Below are 17,810 nucleotides of genomic sequence, written 5' to 3'. Positions count from 1 at the left end.
AACGGTGGCTTTTGATTAGTTATGCTGACAAAAATATCACAAGAATGAGATTAATAAAGTCTATGGGGTTAAAGATTCTCATTATCAGATGGACATCATGGCCTGTCCCAGCTGTCTTTCTGAGCTTTTTGTAAGATATGGGTTACTTCTTCTTCTGTCAATTTGCAATTCCTTCCAGCTCTTGCTTTACTTTGGTCTCTTGCTTTACTTAGCCTTGCCATGAAGTAGGCCAAGGATTCTTCTCCGTATCTTCAGACTTAATTCCATTTCTTATTTATTTATTTATTCATTATTTTGGGCTGTTCTGGGTCTTCATTGCTATGGAGGCTTTTCTCTAATTGTGGTGAGCAGGGGCTAATCTCTAGTTGCAGTGCACTGGTTTCTCATTGTGGTGACTTCTCTTATTGTGGAGCTCAAGCTCTAGTGTATATGGCTATAGTTGCAGCACGTGGTCTCAGTAGTTGTGGTTCTCAGGCTCTAGAACCCACGCTCAATAGTTGTGGCACCAAGGCCTAGTTGCTCCGTGGTATGTGGGATCTTCCCAGTCACACCTGTGTCCCCTGCATTGGCAGTCAGATTCTTCACCACTGAGCCACTTGGGGAGCCCCTTCATTCCATTTCTATTGACTATGATGACTGGCTCTCTGAATCCTGGTAAGACTCTCATCACTGTCTTGCTGTCTTTACTGATTTTATAGGAAGGAAACCCTAAATTTAAAATAACAATTTTGTAAAATATAGCATATATAAGATGAAGTGCATCAATTATTTTGTACAGCTGAATGCTTTTAAAGAAAAAATATGTAATTATATCAATAGAACATTTCCAGCATTGCAGAAGGCTTCCTCACATTTCTTCCCAGTGGAAAGCCCACCCCCACTGAGAAGTAACCACTACATTCACTTTTGTTCTACAGATTCATTTGCTTGTTCTTAAATTTCATGTAAATAGAATTATATGGTATGTACTTTAAGGCATCTGGCTTCTTTCAGCTTTCTTGTTCATGTAGTTTTGTGGACAGTAGTAATCTTTTATTGTATATATTTAGGAGTAGAATGACAAGGTTGTTCAAGAGAGGTATGTTTAGTTTTAGTAGATACTGCCCAACAGTTCCAAGGAAGTTGTACAAGTTAACATTTTCACCAACAATGTATGAGAGTTCTAGTTGCTCCATGTTCTTCTCAATGCTTGATATTGTCAGCTTTTTATTTTTTATTTTTTTCAATTTTAGCTTTTCTGGTGGGGATTTGTGTGTCTTGGCTGTCAGTTTAATTTGCATTTTCCAAATAACCAATAACAATGAAAATCTATTAATATGCTTGAAGTTCATTTAAAAGTTCTCATCTGTGAAGTGCCACTCAATTCTTTGTTCCATTCTTAACACTTTAAAAAATTGCGTTGTCTTTTTTGTTCCACTATTGATTTGAAGTTTAAAATATATGTATATACTTGATAAAAGTCACTTGTTAAATATATATTTTGTGAATATTGTCTCCCAGTCTGTGGTTGACCTTTTCACCCTCTTAAAGTGTCTTTTGATAAATGGGTCACAAAGAGTTGGACAGGACTGAGTGACTTTCACTTTCATTTTGATAAGTGGAAGTTCTTGTGTGTGCTAAGTCGCTTCAGTTGCATCTGACTCTTTGTGACCCCACGGACTGGACTGTAACCTGCCAGGCTCCTCTGCCCATACGATTCTCCAGGCAAGAATACTGGAGTGGGTTGCCATTTTCTTCTCCAGGGGATCTTCCCAACCCAGGGATCGAACCCATGTCTGTTATGTTTCCTGCATTGTCAGGCATGTTCTTTACCACTAGCGCCACCTGGTAAGTCTTAATTTTAATGAAATCCATTTATCAATCTTCTTTCCTAGTTAACTCTTTTTGTGTAGAGTAAGAAATCTTTACTGAAGATCATGAAGATATTTGTCAATGGTTTGATCTAGAAGATTTACTGTTTTACCTTTCATATTTAGGTCTATTCAGTTCAGTTCAGTCACTCAGTTGTGTCCGACTCTTTGTGACCCCATGAATTGCAGCACACCAGGCCTCCCTGTCCATCACCAACTCCTGGAGTTCACTCAGACTCACGTCCATCAAGTCAGTGATGCCATCCAGCCATCTCATCCTCTGTCGTCCCCTTCTCCTCCTGCCCCCAATCCCTCCCAGCATCAGGGTCTTTTCCAATGAACACCCAGGACTATTTCAAATTATTGTTAGTAGTTGTATATCCAGTGTGAGGTAACAGTCATGTTACACTGATTTATTTGTTTGTTCTTGTATTAGTACCATGCTGTCAAATAACTGGGCTTTCCTGGTAGTTCAAACGGTAAAGTGTCTGCCTACAATGCGGGAGACCTGGGTTCAATCTCTGGGTCGGGAAAATCCCCTGGAGAAGGAAATGGCAACCCACTCCAGTATTCTTGCCTGGAGCTGCATAGCTAGCTAACCTTAGTATTTGATAGTATATGTCCTCCAATTTTGTTCTGCTTTAAGATGTTTTGGCTATACTAAACCCTTTATGGCTTCCCTGGTGGCTCAGAGACTAAAGTGTCTGCCTGCAATGTGGGAAACCTGGGTTCGATCCCTGCGTCAGGAAGATCCTCTGGAGCGGGAAATGGCAACCCACTCTGGTACTCTTGCCTGGAAAATTCCATGGATGGAGAAGCCTGGTAAGCTACAATTAATGAGGTCGCAAAGAGTCAGACACGACTGAGTGACTTCACCTCAAGCCCTTTATATAGCCTTATACATTTTAGAATCATTTTGTCAAAAGTGCCTTCTGGGGATGGTTTTGAGCTTATTAACTCAAATGAGCCTCCCCACGCCCTCGCAACTTCAAAATCTGTGTAACATTTGAGCCAGAGACCAGCGGAGTAGTCTGTGGCAGGCTCCTCCCTTCTCACGATAATTTGCCTCCAAAGTACCGCGAGACTTGGAAGATTGTACTTCTGCGTGCAGTGGCCGCCATACTCAGCTAACTTGAGGTAAGGAAGATTAGCCCAGTATTTCAGGCTTCTCAAATTTCCAATCCAGTATGATAGCCTCCAGATTTATTCAGATTTCTCATTTTCCTCAGTAGAATCCCTCTGTCTCGGTGCCAAGCCTCTTCTTTGACTTGTGCACGGAATTAGCAAATGTCTTAGTGAAGAAAAAATGTCCGTGATTATCGCTCACTTAGGAAGGACTCTTTACCTCTGAAATTTTAGTTCATCTTGTCCTTGTTTCTATAGATTGCAGGTATTTAAAAAACACTAATTTTTCAGTTTATCTTTTGTTGTTGTCATTGTTTTAAGTTGTGGCTAGAGCGTTCACATCCCACTTGAAAGTGGAAGTCCAGTGAACATTTGGTTGGCATAACCTTGACCCTTTCACCCATCTTGACTGAATCGCAGGTGGGTAGTTTATGAGTGGGCCAATTCAGTAGGTCAGTGGAAGGGCAGGTATTAATAAAATGGACACAGCATTCCTGTCACAGATAATGGGGATTGCTGCGGACTGATGTGGCTCTCTCCATCCTTCTGCCTTGGTACTCACAGTCAACTTGGAATTCAGCCGGTTTCCAGGGATGGGAAATGAGGTAACATTCTCTTGGAGTTCTATTCCTGCTTAGAATGAGATGTCAGTGCTGGATCTGACATCGAATATGTGTAAGAATAAGGTATATTTTCCTCCTGTAGGCACCTGAATTTGTACTCTCTGGTATAAGACTTTAGGAATCAGACATGGGCTGACTTCCAATTCTGTATCTTTACTTACCATGTGACTGTGGGCAAGTTACTTGATTTCTGTGTTCCTCAATTTTTCCATCTGTAACTTCACAGGGTTGTTGAGAGGATTAAATGTACTAATAGAAAAAAAGTACCTAAAGTGTAATAGATCTTTAATAAATGTGAACATTTATTAGAATATTTATGGGCATGCCACTTCATCTGATATATAGGTTTTGAGATTGGGGATTATGCTTGATTACTTTTGGGGGGCAAGTAAAATTTACATATAGTGGCATGTACATATATTAAGAGTACCATTCAGTGAGTTTTGAAAAATGCATAAGCTTATATAACCCATCACCTCAGAAAGTTCTCTTTAGCTTCTTCCAGTCAGTTTCCACTTCCCAGATGCAATTGCTATTTTTATTTTTCCACCATAGATTGTTTTGCATTTTCTAGAATTGCGTATGAATAGAATCATACAATATATTTTTGGGGGGTCTGGTTCCTTTCATAAAGTATGATGTTTTTGATATCCCTCCATGTTTTTATCCCTAGCAGCAGTGGCTTTCCTTTTATTGCTGATTAGTATTACGTTGTATGAATAAACCACAGTTGATCCATTCTCCTTTTGATTGACATGTGGGTTCTTTCCACTTTTTTTGGTTACCATGCATAAAGTTGCTATAACCATTCTTATAAAAAGTCTTTTTGTGAACTTTCATTTCTCTTGGGTAAATACCTCAGAGTGGAATTGCTGGAATTGGATAGGTGCTTGCCTAGTTTTATAAGAAACTGCAAGATGTTTTCAAAGAGGTTGTATCCTTTCACATTCCCACAAGCAGTGGGTGAGAATTTTGGTTGCTCTATATCTCTGTCAACATTTGGTGTTATCAGTCTTTGATTTTAGCTGGTCTAGTGAGTGTGTTGTAGTATTTCATTGTGATGTTAATTTGTATTTCCCTGATGATGAAGATATGGAATATATTTTCTTGTGATTATTAGTTGTTTATTTTTCTTCCTTTGTGAAATGTTTGTTAAACTCTTTTGCCCATTTTTTTAATTTTTATTTTTTATAAAATATAAATTTATTTATTTTAATTGGAGGCTAATTAGTTTACAATATTGTATTGGTTTTGCCATACATTGACATGCATCCACCACAGGTGTACTTGTGTTCCCCATCCTGAACCCCACTCCCACCTCCTTCCCCATCCCATCCCTCTGGGTCATCCCAGTGCACCAGCCCCAAGCATCCTGTATCATGCATCGAACCTGGACTGGCGATCCATTTCACATATGATAACATGCATGTTTCAATGCCATTCTCCCAAACTATCCCACCCTCGCCCCATCCCACAAAGTCCAACAGACTGTTTCTATACATCTGTGTCTCTTTTGCTGTCTCGCATACAGGGTTATCATCACCATTTTTCTAAATTCCATATATACGTGTTAGTATACTGTATTGGTGTTTTTCTTTCTGGCTTACTTCACTCTGTATAATAGGGTCCAGTTTCATCCACCTCATTAGAACTGATTCAAATGTATTCTGTTAATGGCTGAGTAATGCTTCATTGTGTATATGTACCACAGCTTTCTAATCCATTTGTCTGCTGATGGACATCTAGGTTGCTTCCATGTCCTGGCTATTATAAACAGTGCTACGATGAACATTGGGGTACACATGTCTCTTTCAATTCTGGTTTCATCAGTGTGTATGCCCAGCAGTGGGATGGCTGGGTCATATTGCAGTTCTATTTCCAGTTTTTTAAGGAATCTCCACACTGTTCCCTATAGTGGCTGTACTAGTTTGCATTCCCACCAACAGTGTAAGAGGGTTCCCTTTTCTCCACACCCTCTGCAGAATATATTGCTTGTAGACTTTTGGATCACAGCCATTCTGAATGGTGTGAAATGGTACCTCATTGTGGTTTTGATTTGCATTTCTCTGATAATGAGTGATGTTGAGCATCTTTTCATGTGTTTGTTAGCCATCTGTATGTCTTCTTTGGAGAAATGTCTGTTTAGTTCTTTGGCCAATTTTTTGATTGGATCATTTATTTTTCTGGAACTGAGCTGCAAGAGTTGCTTGTATATTTTTGAGATCAGTTACTTGTCAGTTGCTTCATTTGCTATTATTTTCTCCCATTCTGAAGGCTGTCTTTTCACCTTGCTTATAGTTTCCTTTGTTGTGCAGAAGCTTTTAATTAGGTCCCATTTGTTTATTTTTGCTTTTATTTCCAATATTCTGGGAGGTGGGTCATAGAGGATCCTGCTCTGATTTATGTCAGAGTGTTTTGCCAATGTCTTCCTCTAGGAGTTTTATAGTTTCTGGCCTTACATTTAGATCTTTAATCCATTTTGAGGCTATTTTCGTGTATGGTGTTAGAAAGTGTTCTAGTTTCATTCTTTTACAAGTGGATAACCAGTTTTCCCAGCACCACTTGTTAAAGAGATTGTCTTTTCTCCATTGTATATTCTTGCCTCCTTTGTCAAAGATAAGGTGTCCATAGGTGTGTGGATTTATCTCTGGGCTTTCTGTTTTGTTCCATTGATCTATATTTCTGTCTTTGTGCCAGTACCATACTGTCTTGATGACTGAGGCTTTGTAGTAGAGCCTGAAGTCAGGCAGATTGATTCCTCCAGTTCCATTCTTCTTTCTTAAGATTGCTTTGTCTATCAAGGTTTTTTGTATTTCCATACCTATTGTGAAATTATTTGATCTAGTTCTGTGAAAAATACTATTGGTAGCTTGATAGGGATTGCATTGAATATATAGATTACTTTAGGTAGTATACTTATTTTCATTATATTGATTCTTCTGATCCATGAACACGGTATATTTCTCCATCTATTTGTGTCCTCTTTGATTTCTTTCACCAATGTTTTATGGTTTTCTAGATATAGGTCTTTTGTTTCTTTAGGTAGATGTAATCCTAAGTATTTTATTCTTTTCCTTGCAATGGTGAATGGAATTGTTTCCTTAATTTCTCTTTTTATTTCCTCATTATTAGTGTATAGGAATGCAAGGGATTTCTGTGTGTTGATTTATATCCTGCGACTTTACCATATTCATTGATTAGCTCTAGTAATTTTCTGGTGGAATCTTTAGGGTTTTCTATGTAGAGGATCATGTCATCTGCAGTGAGAGTTTACTTCTTCTTTTCCAATTTGGATTCCTTTTATCTCTTTTTCTGCTCTGATTGCTGTTTCCAAAACATCCAAAACTATACTGAATAGTAGTGATGAGAATGGGCACCCTTGTCTTGTTCCTGGCTTTAGGGGAAATGCTTTCAATTTTTCACATTGAGGATAATGTTTGTTGTGAGTTTGTCATATATAGCTTTTATTATGTTGAGGTATGTTCCTTCTATTCCTGCTTTCTGGAGAGTTTTTTATCATAAATGGATGTTGAATTTTGTCAAAGGCTTTCTCTGCATCTATTGAGATAATCATATGGTTTTTATTTTTCTATTTGTTAATGTGGTATATTACACTGATTGATTTGCAGATATTGAATCCTTGCATCCCTGGGATAAAGCCCACTTGGTTATGATGTTTGATCTTTTTAGTATGTTGTTGGATTCTGTTTGCTATAATTTTGTTAAGGATTTTTGCATCTATGTTCATCAGTGATATTGGCATGTAGTTTTCTTTTATTGTGGCATCTTTGTCAGGTTTTTGTATTAGGGTGATGATGGCCTCATAGAATGAGTTTAGAAGTTTACCTTCCACTGCAATTTTCTGGAAGAGTTTGAGTAGGATAGGTATTAGTTCTTCTCTAAATTTTTGGTAGAATTCAGCTGTGAAGCCATCTAGTCCTAGGCTTTTGTTTGCTGGAAGATTTTCTGATTGAAGTTTGAATTTCTGTGCTTGTGAAGGGTCTGTTAAGATTTTCTATTTCTCCCTGGTTCAGTTTTGGAAAGTTGTACTTTTCTAAGAATTTGTCCATTTCTTCCACGTTGTCCATTTTATTGGCATATAGTTGCTGATAGTAGTCTCTTATGATCCTTTGTATTTCTGTGTTGTCTGTTGTGATCTCTCCATTTTCATTTGTAGTTTTATTGATTTGATTTTTCTCCCTTTGTTTGTTGATGAGTCTGGCTAATGGTTTGTCAATTTTATTTATCTTCTCAAAGAACCAGCTTTTGGCTTTGTTGATTTTTGCTATGGTCTCTTTTGTTTCTTTTACATTTATTTCTGCCCTAATTTTTAAGATTTCTTTTTATTTTTGTGTTGTTCAAGCTCTTTGTATGTCTTTATATGTCATGGTTACAAGTTCTTTGTCAGATATATGGTTTGTGAATATTTTCTCTCAGTCTGTGTATTGTTTGCTCATTTTATTAACCATGTGTTTTGATCAATTGGTTTATCTTTGTACCCCTGCTGTTCATACATATTTGTAACTTGATAATATCTACTCAATAAAAGAGTTAAAAGTTGTCCCTCCTTCCCTCCTTCCCTGCCTTTCTTTAACAACACTTACTGGTTACCTATGTGGCAGCCACTCTTTCTATTTTGCAGAAAACAGAAGAGACAAGCTTCCTAATTTTAGGAAACTCCATTTTAGTCTAAATATGGGAAGGGGTGAGAGACGGAAAAAGAAATGAATAAATAAGAAAATATGAAATGATTATAGGTACTGGAATATAAAAATATACTGTATGCATAATGAGAAAGGGATGGTTAAGAGGCTTTTTCAGGTTGGAGGGTCAGAAATTAGAGATGATATTTAAGCTGAGACCAGAATGACAAGAAACCATTTTTTTTTCTAAGGGAATGGGATTCTAGGCAGAAGTAACAGCTAATAAGATGGTCCTTATGATGAGTTGGGACTAGGTGCAAACTACGCAAAATACACTGTTAGGCAAACACCTTAGGGTCAGGGGTTGCTTTAGAAATTATCATAACTGGAATAAGCTGATGCTGTGCTGTTACTATTCTTAGCACTGCAGTATTTGGCAAATTCTCAACACCCTCCCTGCCCTCCCCACATCCCCACCTCCTCAGTTCCAAGATGCTTTGAACATAGAAATTGTGGATTAGCTAACATAGTGGTCAACAGGGTTAAGGCTAGGTCAGGAAATTTTTTCCCATCAAAGGTAACCATGAGATAGAAAAAATAAATGAAGGATTACATAAATATTAAGTAACTTCATTTGTCTTTGGGCTTCCCTGGTAGCTCAGCTGGTAAGGAATCTGCCTGCAATGCAGAACCTGGTTTCGTTCCTGGGTCAGGAAGATCCACTGGAGAAGGGATAGGCTACGTACTCCAGTATTCTTGGGCTTCCCTGTTGGCTCAATTGGTAAAGAATCAGCCTGAAATGTGGGAGACCTGGGTTTGATCCCTGGGTTGGAAAGATCCCCTGGAGAAGGAAATGGCAACTCACTCCACTATTCTTCTGGAGGGGGCTTCCCAGGTGGTGCTAGAGGTAAAGAACCTGCCTGCCAATGCAGGAGACATAAGAGATATAGGTTCGATCCCTGGGTCAAGAAGATCCGCTGGAGGAGGGCAGGGCAACCCACTCCAGTATTCCTGCCTGGAGACTCCCATAGATAGAGGAGGCTCATGGGCTACAGCCCTTGGGGTCACAGAGTCGGACATTACTGAGTGACTAACACTTTCACTTTTTATTTGTCTTTATAAAATAGCAACATATGAAATGTTCTACCTCTCTGCTTTTTACATAGATTGTGTCATAAAAAACTCTATAAATACAATACCTGTTTGATAAATTGACTATAATTTGTTTCTAAATTTTGACCAGTTTCAAGAGAGATGGAAGAAAAGATGTAAAGGAATAGTGAAAGATGACAATACAGAGAGAATGAAATAGAATGAAACACATAGGTGATTAAATGAGGTGTGTTGGCTAAGAGCATTAATTTAAAAAGAGTCCTAGGTGGAGGTAAAGAAGCTGAGAAAAGAAACTGGGTGAAAGGGAAGCCAGACATTAAATAGGTTTTGTGTGAGTACATTCCTATTACCCTCTTGTGCCCTTGGGCTATGGGCACCATAGTAGGTTATTGCTTCCTTTGAAAAATGTGATGGGGCTCTCTAGTAGTATTTAATACACTTTATTTCTGTATCTTTCTTCTCATGACCTGATTCATGCTCCACACTAATACCAAATTCCTTTTATGATTTTTCCCATTATTTCCTTTCACAAAGCAGAGATTTCTTGTGAATTAAACTGCCATCTGTCTAATACCCATTTTCCCCTACTTCAGATGTAAAGTTGCCTCCAACCAATATCGTGTCTTGTGGGTATCACAGTGAGGACTGTCATCATCAGGGAAAACCCTGTAGCTACTATCAGGATTTTAGATTAAAAAAATGTGTGGTTCTGACAGGACTTACGCTAGGTGAGGATACTATATAATTGAGTAGGTCAAACCATGCACTGTGGAAACCAGCAAGCTTCATGTGAAATTCACAGACCATCTGGCTGATGACTTGCTTTACTTTAATAAAGGAAGGCCTTAGGAGTTCAAGTGGCTGGGGTAAAGCCTGAGGCTTTCTGGGCTCCACTGTGGTCAGAACTGTTGGAAACGGGGCAAAGACAGATTTGGTAGTATCCTAAAAGAGTGACATGGATGGCTGCTTCCGAATAATCTCCACTAAAAAAAATCTTGACTGAGGCTGGAGAGAGGAAACCAGCCCAATTTGCAGGACTGATGGGTAGAAATTTAATATGTATATATGCCCAAGAAAACAACTGGCCAAAAGTACATAGATATACTGATCAGCTGTGGACTGGAAATACATATTCTAATAGAAAATTACAGACTGTTCTACTGCAGGAAAAACAATCTGGTGAAGGGAGATATGAAAATAAATCAATGAAAGGAATTTATCAATTCATGTAGGACATGTACAAGCTCATCAGAATGGAAAGACAGAATAATCTTCTTAGAATAAGAGAGGAGACAATCTGACTGCACCCCCCCCCCAAAAAAAAAGAAAAAAAAACTAATACAGATTCTACAGTCTTGGGAACTCCAAGTCTCAAATCAGGCCCCTTGTCAGTTCAATTTAAGGTTGCAGATTGGGCATGTGAAACCTCAGGGCATGTGGACATGAACATTCTAAGTAGGCAGAAGAGAAAGAGTGTAAAAAAAAACCCTATGAATCAAACAAATGAGTAAGCAATATGAGCTATGTCAAATTACTAAAAACTTGCATCCTCAACAAACTCATTTTTAAGGGGAGCAGAGGTTGGTAAGGGCTTCCCTGGTGGCTCAGATGGCAGAGAATCCGCCTGCAGTGTAGGAGACCTGGGTTTGATCTGTGGGTTGGGAAGATCCCCTGGAGAAGGGAACGGCTACCCACTCCAGTATTCTGGCCTGGAATATTCCATGGACAGAAGAGCCTGGCAGACTACAGTCCATGGGGTCGCAAAGAGTAGGACAGATGTGATAGGTAGATTATATTGGGTTGTTCTCTAGATTTCTAAACAAAGAATATTACCTTGAAGAACTATAAACTTAGGAATAGGGTTTGTAGAGTATACAAGACATACAAATGAGAATAGTATGACCATGGCTTTAGATAAATTTGGGAGAAATAACAGCTAGAAATGGAATAGTGGCAGTGATAGGAAATGACCAAAGAACAAATCTTATAACAGAAGTTATACAAAATTTGGAAAAAGAGAATGTGGGACTTCAATTTGCCATAAATTCCCCAAACTACAGGGGCAATAAAAAACTTTAATGAATGGATTATTAAAAACACAGAAGGAATTTAGCAGCACCAGATATAAATGGCAATAAGAGAAAAAGTACTAATAAAAACATAATTAATTAAAAGACTTAGTATATGTATCTTCCTCAATAGAGATGTTCAAGAAAGATAGATAGACTGCCTATGCTCACTTTGTTCTCATATCCCATAAGAAGCGGTAACAACCATGAGAAGTATAAAGGGGACTATGAGTAGTAGAGCCATCCAAAAAGGAGAAACAATAGCTAGCAGCACCCTTTCAACCTTATCCTATAGCCAGAACCTGTATGATGGGTAAAAACTCAAGGATACTGACTTTATATTTCTCTTTTCTATTATTAGATCTGCTTTGCTGTTTTCTCTTGGCTGTGACAATCTGTCTGATGGTCATTATAATAGCAGTTCACTACCGATACAGACAAGAGTACCATACGTAAATTTTGCGGGAGGTTCACCAACTTTATCAGAAAGTACTGTAGGACCACTGGCCTCATTCTGTACTTGATCATCATTGTAATCATATCAACAGCCTCATTTCTCAACCAAACCAGCCACTGCCAGCCTCACAGGATCCATTGTCACCAAGAACTCATTTACTATAGCTTCTGGTAATATTTTATTTTCTGAAGAAAGCATAGAGGCATGGCGTCTGCATCAGCCCCTGTACTTATTGGTGGACTTATTGACTGTGTAGCCCAGTTAATACGAATAGCTGAAGAGCTTTTACAGTTGATCACACAAGAACCAGTTTCTTGTATGGAGCAAAATGATGGAGCAGAAGAACCAGAAGTAGATGCTTTTCTTTCTGAGGAAGCTTCACTACCAGACCTTGCTGATCTCCTAGACTTAGAATCAGTACTGACACCAAGAGAAGATGAAGACCTACTTTTTGATGTAGATCAAGCTATGTTAGATATAGGTGAATTATATGAACAATAACTCAATAATGTTAACAATGAGTTAAGAAATGGCTAAGACCTCATGTACCCCCACCAACATGTGAGAACTGTTCATTTCTGTTTTAAATATATTCAGAGTTTTCTGAATGTTAGCAATAAAAGTTTTTCTAGTTCTGCAGTTTCATTACTAATTTTTATAGAACAAATTAATTAAATATTTTATTTACTTCTGGCAGAGTGTGGTCTCTTTTCTTTTTTGTATTTGTGTAAAAAGCTCTAACTTTAGCATGTGGCTCTGTCTTTACCTGTACTTGTTCTCTTGCTTGGGTTCCTGATAATAGGAGCAAACAACAGCAAAGTAAAGAAACCCCTTATCTAACAATAGAGTGAAGACCTGATGAACTCTCTCACATCTTGGGACCCAATTTCTACAATGAATGGAAACTAAAAGGGGAATATTCCTCAAGGTGGCATTATAGTGAATATATTCACACTAACAATGAGTGAGTGAAAGTCGCTCAGTTGTGTCCGACTCTTTGCGACCCCAGTCCATGGAATTCTCCAGGTCAGAATACTCGAGTGGGTAGCTGTTCCCTTCTTTAGGGGATCTTCCCAACTCAGGGATTGAACCCAGGTCATCTGCATTGCAGGCGGATTCTTTACCAGCTGAGCCACAAGGGATGCCCAAGAATACTGGAGTGGGTAGTCTATCCCTTCTCCAGCAGATCTTCTCGACCCAGGGATTGAGCCAGGGTCTCCTGCATTGCAGGCGGATTCTTTACCAACTGAGCTATCAGGTAAGCCCAGTATTGTGGCACTTCTACTTGAAAAAATATAACTACTTACTAGGCCATTCAGGCAGAATGTGTTAGCTAAAGGAAGCTATACTGGCCTGGGAGAAAAAAGTCTGAGAAAACAGCTATCTAATAGAGAATAAAACTTCAGAAAGGTTTACAGATAACTCTCACCAGGAAGACACCTTTGAAAAAGCTGAGGCCAAGAAGTTCCAATGCAGTACTGACTGTTCCCTCAAATGCTGACCCATATCACAACTACTCTGCATTGTTCCTCAAATGGAAATGTCAAGTTACACCAAATAACAAGAGAGAAGTACTAGTACTAGGAGGGCTGGATAAAGGTCTAACGAGTAGTGTTCACCTATGGAAAAGTCAAACGCTGATGGCATAGGCTTAGAGATGATGGTCCATAAGTAGAAGCAGATAAAGTATACTTTCTTGTATATAACTGCATTTATAATGAATAGCTGATAGGCTTATTATAAGGGAAACTGCTACAACTTTGACATGGAAATCTTTACTGAGAAATGGGAGCAATAAGAAACTGAAACAAAATGTACACTTCAGTTCAGTTCAGTTGTTCAGTCATGTTCAACTCTTTGTGACCCCATGAATTGCAGCACGCCAGGCCTCCCTGTCCATCACCATCTCCCGGAGTTCACTCAAACTCATATCCATCGAGTCAGTGATGCCATCCAGCCATCTTATCCTCTGTCATCCCCTTCTCCTCCTGCCCCCAATCTCTCCCACCATCAGAGTCTTTTCCAAGAACTCAACTCTTCTCATGAGGTGGCCAAAGTACTGGAGTTTCAGCTTTAGCATCATTCCTTCCAAAGAAATCCCAGGACTGATCTCCTTTAGAATGGACTTGTTGGGTCTCCTTGCAGTCCAAGGGACTCTCAAGTCTTCTCCAACACCACACTTCAAAAGCATCAATTCTTTAGCTCTCAGCCTTCTTCACAGTCCAAATCTCACATCCATACATGACCACTGGAAAAACCATAGCCTTGACTAGACGGACCTTAGTTGGCAAAGTCATGTCTCTGCTTTTGAATGTGTTATCTAGGTTGGTCATACCAACTTTCCTTCCAAGGAGTAAGCGTCTTTTAATTTCATGGCTGCAGTCACCATCTGCAGTGATTTTGGAGCCCACTAAAATAAAGTCTGACACTATTTCCACTGTTTCCCCATCTAATTCCCATGAAGTGATGGGACCAGATGCCATGATCTTCGTTTTCTGGATGTTGAGCTTTAAGCCAACTTTTTCACTCTCCTCTTTCACTTTCATCAAGAGGCTTTTTAGTTCCTCTTCACTTTCTGCCATCAGGGTGGTGTCATCTGCCTATCTGAGGTTATTGCTATTTCTCCTGACAATCTTGATTCCAGCTTGTACTTATAGGTATACAGTATAGTGATTCCCAATTTTTCAACATTATGCTCCATTTAGGGCATCCTAGCTGGTGCCATGGTAAGGAATCTGCCTGCCAGTGCAGGAGACCTGGGCTTGATCCCTGGGTCAGGAAGATCCCCTAGAGTAAGAAATGGCAACCCGCTCCAGTACTCTTGCCTGGGAAATTCCATGGACAAAGGAGCCTGGCGGGCCACAGTCCATGGGGTCACAAAGAGCTGGACATGACTGAGTGACTGAACACGCACACACACCATCTTATAATTATTATAAAATATTGGCTATATTCCTCGTGTTGTACAATATATGCTTGTAGCTTATCTTACACCTAATAGTTTGTACATCTTACTCCTCTGCCCCTATCTTGCCCCTCCCTCCCCCTGTCTCCCCACTGGTAATCTATATTTGTGAGTCTACTTATGTTTTTTTTTTTTTTAATATCCACAAGCTTATTGTATTTTTTAGAGACTATTTTGAAAATCAGAAGAACTAGGGAGCTAATGGAATATAACAATATGAGAAGGTTTCACAGTAGACTGCTATGTGGAAAGATTGATAGAGTACATGAGGATCCAGGAGACTTAGAGAGGTGATAAAAGACACAAAGAGGAGAAATAAAAGTTATATTACAAGCAACTACTGTGGATAATTACAAACCATATCAGACAGCAGATTGAGGGGCTTTTCTGTTGCAATAACTGGACAAACTGAGCCTTACGTGCCCGGGGTAAGTGACTCTATACACTGTGTCCAACATGGTAAATAATAGATGCAATGCAATGGAACTCTGCCACATTAACCTAAACAGAACAGTGGGAAAGCAAGAAGTAACCATTTATCCCCACCATTCCAATAAGAGCAGTTTTATAAGGAAATACTAGTGATTAGAGTTAAATAAGAAAATCTATAGATGTAGCAGCCAAGAAGAAGAATAAAAGAGGAATTGAATAGAAGTTAAAAGATAGAATCTGTGCTTTAATTAAAGACTTAGAAACAGTCAGGGAAGATATACACTCTCCACTAGAAATTTGGACCTTAGGAAATTGGGCTATAATTTCGTGTCACAGTAAATCTCAAGGCATGAATACTTGCACAAGATCAGGAAACATATCCAAGGAGAGACCATCAGTCTGCTATGAATTTTATTTGGTGAGCAATTTAACTATAAATGGAAAGATCTGGTGCTCCTCACATATGATCGATACTGAAGGGTAGCTATTCTTCCAAGTAGAACTTTGGAATATGAATTTTATGATGATTCCACAGCAGATTAGAATGTTAAAATTGTTAGTTGTAATGAAAGAACACAATCAAGCATACTTACTCAGGCAAGTCATCAAAATATATCAAGTGAAATCTATGAGACTACTCCAGACATTGAAACAAGATAAAGCTTGAACCAGCCCAAAAATAGTCAAACATGGTCCTTAAGTGTCAAACAAGAAGCTGCTACAACCTTGTAATGTGTGGAACTGTCTAGCCTCCTGGCTACATGGGTCACCTGGAAAGATTATACCACAATGGCACCTCAAGATTAGATAAAAATGTTTGCTTTGATTGTGTGATTATATGTGTTAAGATGTGGGCTTCCCTGGTGGCTCAAGACGGTAAAGAATCAGCATGCAATATGAGAGACCTGAGTTGAATCCCTGTGTTGGGAAGATCCCTTGGAGGGAGGCAATGGCTACCCACTCCAGTATTCTAGTCTGGAGAATTCCATGAACAGAGGAACCTGGCAGGCTCCATGGGGTCACAAAGAGTTGGACACAACTGAGTGACTCACTTTGTTTTCAACCCTGCTCCAAGCAATGGATTGTTGTATTAAGTATGTTTGCTCTTATGGGGCAGAATTAGAATTAAAGTTAATAGTGATAAGAAATAAGAGTAAGAAATAAGAACATACTTAAGAATAAGAAATACTAGGGAAGATATTTTCAGGAGAGAGAATTTAACAAGTTGTCAACAGTTATGCAGCTCCTTGGGCTTTCCAGGTGGTGCTAGTGGTAAAGAACCTGCATGGAAATGCAGGAGACATGAGAGATACAGGTTCAATCCCTAGGTCAGGAAGATTCCCTGAAGAAGGAAATCGCAACCTGCTCCAGTAGTTTTGCCTGGAGAATCACATGGACAGAGGAGCCTGGTGGGCGACAGTTCATAGTGTTGCAGAGTCGGACACAACTGAAGCAGCTTAGCATGCATGCAGCTGTTTATGGTGGCTTTGTCAGATAGATAGTCCTCAACAAATCTCTGAAATATAGTCCATTCTTGTTTGTGAAATGATAGTTATAATAACTTTCCTGCCTACCTTCAATGATAATAAGGAACACATAAAATGATACATTTTTCAAAGCTTTTGGTTGATATATATATATATTTTTATTAATGTGTTCCTTTATTTTCTTTATTTCCTTCTTTCTTTTTTTAATAAATCCTATATGCAAGACAGCAAAAGAGACACAGATGTATAGAACAGTCTTTTGGACTCTGTGATTGATATATTTGACAATGGGAAAGAGTATATGAAATCAGGACTTTTTAGGAAGAGTTACAAAATGTCTATATGAAATACCTAAAAGTCTATGTGACATGTAAAGATTATCTAGTAGTTTTACATTCATTTTCAAAGAGATTAGAGCTTTCTCATTTCACTGCTGCTGCTGCTAAGTCGCTTCAGTTGTGTCCGACTCTGTGTGACCCCATAGACGGCAGCCCACCAGGCTCTACCATCCCTGGGATTCTCCAGGCAAGAATACTGGAGTGGGTTGCCATTTCCTTCTCCAGTGCATGAAAGTGAAAAGTGAAAGTGAAGTCGCTCAGTCATGCCTGACTCTTAGCGACCCCATGGACTACAGCCTACCAGGCTCCTCCATCCACGGGATTTTCCAGGCAAGAGTACTGGAGTGGGGTACCATCGCCTTCTCCATCTCATTTCACTGGATGTCAGTAAATACACTGTTATAATTGGAATAAGTTTTTGTTTCATTATTTTGAGCTTTTTCTTCACCAAATTAAATTCTTCTTGGGAGTCTACTCAGTGCTGCTAGGAATAGTAATGAGGTGGGGGGGGGCGGGGCGGGGAAACAACAATGAAAAAGCAGCCTTTCAAGAAATAGTGAATTATATTCCATTTAAGGCTAAGATTTTGTTCCCAAGGGAGTTATGTAACTCTGTGCATTATTAACCCACTACTATCCAACTAGATTCATTTTTTACATCAAAGCTGACTATTGTATTCTTGTATGGACAATCATATCTTAATACACT

General features: G+C 39.0%; 2 protein-coding genes across 2 annotated transcripts in view; one reads left to right on the top strand and one right to left on the bottom strand.

Moving 5' to 3' along the window:
• TRPC5 (transient receptor potential cation channel subfamily C member 5) overlaps positions 1-17,810 on the bottom strand; it is a 341,695-nt gene that overhangs the window by 288,524 nt on the left and 35,361 nt on the right. The window lies entirely within an intron of this gene.
• TRPC5OS (TRPC5 opposite strand) lies at positions 12,085-12,417 on the top strand. Its single transcript, XM_005709430.2, is given in 1 exon segment — positions 12,085-12,417. A coding segment is annotated over 1 exon segment (333 nt).

Source organism: Capra hircus, assembly GCF_001704415.2.
Source record: "Capra hircus breed San Clemente chromosome X unlocalized genomic scaffold, ASM170441v1, whole genome shotgun sequence".
Taxonomy (NCBI): domain Eukaryota; kingdom Metazoa; phylum Chordata; class Mammalia; order Artiodactyla; family Bovidae; genus Capra; species Capra hircus.
This window is presented reverse-complemented; position numbering and strand designations above follow the sequence as displayed.